At 38.8% G+C, this 6698-nt stretch overlaps 1 protein-coding gene across 1 annotated transcript in view; it reads right to left on the bottom strand.

Moving 5' to 3' along the window:
* Positions 1–5730, bottom strand: part of ADGRL4 (adhesion G protein-coupled receptor L4) — a 76002-nt gene extending 70272 nt beyond the window's left edge. The window contains exons 1-3 of the mRNA XM_010174810.2: positions 5689–5730; positions 5171–5231; positions 3483–3632 (exon numbers count right to left, since the gene is read on the bottom strand). Of these exons, the coding sequence (XP_010173112.2) occupies positions 3483–3632; positions 5171–5231; positions 5689–5730 (253 nt within the window). The remainder of the gene's footprint in view (positions 1–3482; positions 3633–5170; positions 5232–5688) is intronic.
* Positions 5731–6698: the final 968 nt, after the last annotated feature.

The following is a 6698-nucleotide window of genomic DNA, read 5'->3' as shown; positions in this document are numbered from 1 at the left end:
CTGCACATATTCTTACTGAAGACAATGAGATTATGAAAGGGATTAACTTTTTGTTAGACTGGCCAAAGTATGCTTTCGGAAAGTCCAAATCATGAACTAATTTGTAGTGGTTGAAATCTTGTGGGAAAGATTGTAAGAGGATAATTATTTTAAAAGCCATGACTTTGACACCAGGAAATTAAATTCATATCTATATGTCTTTATCTATACACAGAAAATCCAATAATCTTGAGCTTTCTGCAGTCACTTAGCCAGCTGGCAAAGGGAGCAAAGTAAGAACTAACAAACCCCATTCCTTAAGGTATGCTGACATCAGTGATTCATGATTCATCAATAAATGGTGCTAGGAGATAAATGTAATAGGGCATTATTGCCTTTTGCAGCACAGTAAACTCAAGGGAAAATGTCTAAGTGTATCCCATTGAAAAGACAGCTAGCAAAGAAATAACTTTTACAAGTATTTAAGAGGTGTTACAAGCAAGCGAAAGTAGAGAAACAAATGTAAACCTTTTAAATACAGGGAAAATGTACTTATAAATAAAAAGAGGCAGTTTCTCAGCTCTACAAGCTGAAGAGGACTAACCTGAAAAATAGTATTCTTTGTTGTTCAACATTTTTACAAGGGGAGAGAATTTGAATTGCTTGTTACAGAATAAACCCTTAAAACAACCACTGTTCTGGTTTAATTGTCTACCAGGATAAGCACAATGAATTGGTTCTATGAAAAATTATTCATGTTTTTTGACAGTAATTATGACTCTCATAACTTATCTAAATAACGAAAAGGGCAAATATGTAAACACAACGTACCATATATACTCTTTAGAAAATGCCTTTATTAGCACATAATTGATGATCTCCTTCGAAGGTGACTGGACTATCATTGTAAAAGCCTAAGATTATTCACTGAAGAAAAATGGGTAGCTATCTCTACAACAGCAGAGACACCTGCCACTTTTGCCACATAGAACAGCAAGATCAAATACATTATTGAACAAGAGAAGCTTTGCTTTACATTTTTGAAGCTTTAAACTTTTTACGATAGGGTTTAGCCTATACTTCTAATCCTTTTTAGAGTCTACCCAATTAAAATGCAGGTTATTTGTTCGCGCTATTAGAGGACTACTGTGCAATATTAATAATGCACCATGTAATATGCTGTCCTAGAGATACATTGTCTCTCTTGCAGGGGCAACAGCCACATAGTTTTGATACAAGTTTTGCTGCCTAGCTGGAGGGTAAGTGACTTTGGTAGCTGTTGAGGTATTTTTACCAGAGAAAACATTGATCTCCTGACATGAGGCTGACTTTAAACCATTGCCACTTAACTGCAAAGCACCACAAATACATTTAGTAGCTGGTTTGCCTGGACTGACATTGGAAATTTTATTTAAAGACTGAGTTTCCAAACACTTAGTATAATTCATAATAAACAATTAATTGATTCACAAAATTTGTCAATGTATATTTCACTGTACTGAATTTTCTTTAAATGACCAATAGATGTTTTTATGAATTTGGAATGTAGATTTCCCTAAGAAAAAACCAGCAAAAGAGAAAGTGAGAAAAAGATACTGTATGAGAAAAAAAGAACATGGAAGGTAAGATAAATCCATCCATACTCAAATGGATTTAATAATGCCACAATGGCTACATATATAATGGATGGATTTAAGAACATCAGTGATGTCAGTGAAGAAAAACAGATAACTTTACTGTAAATTTAATTGATGATTCACAATCACAACTTTCCAGAAAAGTACAGACAAAGTAGTGGATACCAGATCATGGTAGATCTGTAAATACTGGTTTGATTTGTTCCAGGTAGTATTGCTAAAAATTGAGTTGGTTTTCTTCTTTCTCTGCATTATTCACAAGTGTAGGCCCTTGACTCTGCAAACATAATGTGCACTTAATGTTCAAATAACCAGCTTACTCATGGCAGTAAAACTGAATTAGTGCAAATACAATACTGGTGTGGTGAAGGCCATTTCTTCTTATTCTCATTTGACCAGCTCAATAGACAAATAATGATTGACCTATATTTAGGCCAAGGTTAGCATTAAATTCAAGAAATACATTTAATGACTAAATGACAAGTGATACAAAAGAGAGGCTGAGAAAACAGTGTTTGTTCAGGCTTAAGAAGAGAAGACATAGGGGAAATAATATTGCTGTCTACAGCTACCTAATGGGGGTTCATGAAGGTTTACAGAGGAGATGAAGCTAAACGATTATTAGAAATGTACAGTGGTAAGTGCACATGAGAGGTAAAACTTACAAGCTGCAATGAGAGAAACTGCAACTAGGTATCAGAAAAAAAGATTCAAAATTATGGTAGTCAGATGCTGGAATGGGGGCCCAGGGAGGTATGCAATCTTCATCCCTGGAGGTACTCAAAACTCGGTTGGACAAGGCCCTGAGCAACCTTCTCTAAGTTGGACCTGCTCTGAGCGGGAAGCTGGAGCAGATGACCTCCAGAGGTCTCTTCCAAACTAAATCATTCTATGCTTTTTGTGATTCCTTATTGTTTATGATTTCAGACAGCTATATTTCTCTTTAAGCATTCCCAGATTATAAAAGAATAGGCAGCTTTCTTAGGAAACAGGTCTTTGGACCCTAAATTTTCCAAAAACAAGCACACATGTACACCACAGCAAATGAGCTATAATAATCCAAACTAAAGGTGAGCCGCTTACCTGTGCTCATTCCAAACCTAAGTGTCTGTGTTATAGCTAAATTTCCCAAGATGCAGGAAACACAAAAACTGACCAAACTGATGGTTAATATTCATAACTACTTCTCAGGACACTGAAAACTGACAAGATTCATATGAATTTTAGTCTGCCTGCAGCTAGGCATAGCTATACCTAATAGTGGAAATAAGAGAGCTGTTCATAGTGGAAGACAACTCAGAAGTGAAGGCAGGGAAAATATCCTTTTCTTTGTTTCCTCTGTAGGATTTCTGGCATATTTCCTTACAAGCAGCTGTAATGGAAAAATTAACACTGGCTTTGCATGTGTTCATGTCTGTGGCACACACACCTCCTCAGTCTTCTAAACTAGTCCAGGAGCTGCCAGCTGCTGGGAAGAGCAGCCTGGTGCTGTGTGTGTGTGGATGAGATGTGAGGGCTGTAAAGTAGCAGCCATGCCAACTCCAAGCTTCAGAAGTCCTGAGTCACAAGGGAAATTTCTGAAGCTAAATCAGAGAAGATACATCAGCATCTCTCATGGAAAATGAAAGGACCAAAATTGAAGCTGGAAAACAGGTCATATTCAGCTGGGTTGCATGGCATGCTACATTAATACTGGGTTGAGAGAAAGATGTAGAATTTCTCAGAAACTGCTGAAGTTTTTGGCTTTCAGAAGACGTTCATGTAAGATGTTGTGACATAAAGTTTAATCCTTGAGCAAATGGGTTAAATGAGTAAGTTTATCAAGCAAGCACATAACAGAAATGCATACAGGTAAAATCTGTTTACCGTAACAGAATGTTATGCCATTTCCTGTATATCCTTGGGAGCAATAGCATCCTGTTGTCCCACCCTGAACTTCACACCTGGCGTCTTTGTGGCATGTCATATTGCAGCTTGCAGAAGTGCAGCCATAGTCCAGCAGACTGGAAATCAGAACTGGAACAAAGAAAAATCAGACTGGTTTCTTTATCTAAAATCTTAATGCCAAGCTCTAAAACCAGATCTGGCAAAATGTATCCATAAAATTGATATACTCCAATAAACGCAACATCATCAGCTGTATCACAGAATGGATAAGGGCCACCAACTACAGGGATTTCTTTTGTAAAACTACCCAGGGACTAGAAACAGCAGACACCGTGGATTAAGAACTTGTGTATGTACTCAAACAGTATAAAACTGGTAAAAAATGTAGAAGTTACTCAGTGATCTGGGGAAAACATTTGAAAGGCTTTCAGATCTCTCCAGTACTTTCCAGAAAACCATAGACATTTATTTGCACTCTGAATTATGTAGTGAGTGTAATCCAAACTGCCCTACAGATATCAAGTGAAAAATGCCAAAGAGGATTCTCCTGATCAGATTTTTTATTTTTATAAGCACTTCCATACTTGTGTAGCTAACACATGCATAGAGAGATTAAAGTGACATGTAACAGTATTTACTGCATTATGGCATTAGGGTTTAAAAACTTCTCCAAATTATTTGAAGTTAATATCTTAAAATACTATTTCCATGCTTTGGAAGCACTGTCTTCTTTTTTCTACCCACTGAATGGTTCCTAAATGGTATAACTATGTTCCCATTGTATGACTGCATATGGTTTTAAGCACTAAGAAAAAAAGAGTCTCTCCCTTTGAGAAAACTAACAGCTCACTGAATAATTATACACACCCTGTAGAAGGTTAGAAACGAGGCAGTTAACTCAGAAGGGAAAGTAAGTTTTTTTTACTTCGTACTTTATAAATTGTTAGCAGGACATAACAAAAGTTGCAGAACAGGAAGACCCTTTTGGATGCTCTTTCCCAGCAGTTCTTTTCTCTACCCAAATATTATTCTGGATATTTGCTAGCCTAGTGTTACAATAAAAGGTTTCATTGCTTCAGGAAATCTCACAGATGCATTTTCATTAACAAATTAAAATTTAATGAAAAATTCAAAATACTAAAAATTACACATATTGTTTTAACAATTATATATAAACCAAGTCAATTTAGGTATCACTAAGTTTCATCTTTTCCCTCTGTTTTTGAGAGAGAAGACCATCTTCCAGAGATTAAAACAGAAACATGTGGGATTCTGTTGTCATTTTACTGTTCATAATATGTAAAATCTAAAAATCTCCCAAGCAGACAGAAAGCTGACAAAAAAAACCCCCACAAACCAACAAACCAAAACAAACCCATGGAAATCCATAAGGTTTCTGTTTTTTACAGAACAAAACCCACAGTGAGATAAAGACTGGCATTTGTGGGATTTGTTTTTGGGATGATCCTAACCATGCAATTACTGAATCCAGTAGCAGCACCGATCAAAGCTATGGGGACTTTCAGTCCCGTGTATCCAGCAGCTTTCCACCACCTCCAGCACACTCATTCCTTTCCAGCCACAGCATCACTGTCCCCATCAGTCTCCTTGCCAGACCCCACTCCCTTCCCACCTGCCTCTTGCTCCCCGGGGAAGATTTCACCTACCTAGGAATGGAAGCAGTTTCATTGGTGATGATGTTGCTGTGCGGTGCCTGGTGCAGAGCCCCTGTGTCACAGAAAAAAACTCCCTGCCTTAAAACGTATGACCATGTGCAAAATACGCACACATGCCTATCAGGAAAGTGAGGTCCTGGTGCAGGCTCTGCCCTTTGTCCTGAGCTTCACGCTTCCAAAAGCTCCTGAGACTCACAGGCAGGACAGGGAGGGTCAGAAATGAGAAAGTAAAAATGAAGCAGGAGCCTGGGTCTTGCAGGAGATACCAGAGAATATTCAGGGGTGAGTGGGTTAAAAGAGCATGGGTTAAAGGTGCTGCTTGGGAGAGTGCCTGGGGCAGGGGGAGGATGCAGATGGAAGGGGTGGGCAGCAGACTGCTGGCAGAAAGTGTAAAGGAGCAGCAGAAGAATGGTGGAGTAGACAGGGAGGATGAGGAAGAGGTGGAGGCGATTAGTAACTAGCTCAGGGTTTATGAGCTCGGAGGTAACCGTCTACATGCTTTCTTCCACCTTTTCCTGGTGAGCTGAGTGTATGTGAGCCCCAAGACCCATTTTTTTGGAGACAAATCTTGGCTGACTGCAATCGTTCTTTCTGTTGCCTTCTTCAGTTTTGAGACAGATCCTTACTGCAGCCAAGCAATGTTGCTTTAAGGGTAATGGCCTGTGACGAGGTACAGGAAATTCACTGAACTGTGCTTTGTGAGGGAAACAAAGATGTATAAGCAGGGAGGAAAGACGCAGGAAGACAATTGTATGGCTGGGAATCTCGGGAGCTGAAGGAGCCAAGCTTTCTATGGGTTTATGGGACTGAAAGAGGGTGTTATGTAATAGAACATATTCAATATAGCCAATTTAGTAAAGCATTTGGCATGTCTTTGTGTTAAATGTGAGAGCAGTTCTATCCTCATTATAACATCTTAATTGATGAGACTTCAGTGTGTACTTATATTAGGCATGGACATGGCAATATTTTCTCTAATCTTGTTATGGATGATGTGCATCCCATCATTTCCCAGTTTCCTGGAGATGATGATTCGCATATTGAAGCACTGTAAAAATGAAGCATTGATGTATGCCTATCTTCATAGATGGAAGCAGAGGGACACGCACAAAAGGTATGCTGCTGGAAGCACGGAGAATATCTCTAAACTAAATAAGACAGACATAGGACTGTGGAATGTCATTGTGACAAAATCTCATGTCTGACTAGGAAATTTTGAAGTTGAGACTTTGGTAGGGAACCAATGGGAAGATATCAGCCTGCTCTTAGCAGTTATCTGTGGAAGTAGCAACATTTTTTCTAAACTTGTTAGGAATTATTTGCTCACCATCATTTTCCAGCTTCATGATTGCTGCTGGCAGGAGTTCAATGGGTTAAATTCTACTCCAGCCAGGGAGGTGTGAGGCATGTAGAAATAGCACGTAGGTGTCTGGTTGGCACTAAGTACTTCTGCAGCACCTCGGCAAAGAGAGAGGAAGCTCCAGCAACCGGATGTTAATTTTCGATGAACTGCAGAATA

Source organism: Antrostomus carolinensis, unplaced genomic scaffold (assembly GCF_000700745.2).
Source record: "Antrostomus carolinensis isolate BGI_N321 unplaced genomic scaffold, ASM70074v2 scaffold6579, whole genome shotgun sequence".
In the NCBI taxonomy this organism is placed as follows: domain Eukaryota; kingdom Metazoa; phylum Chordata; class Aves; order Caprimulgiformes; family Caprimulgidae; genus Antrostomus; species Antrostomus carolinensis.
Note: the sequence above shows the minus strand (reverse complement) of the source record. Positions and strands in the feature narration are given on the sequence as shown.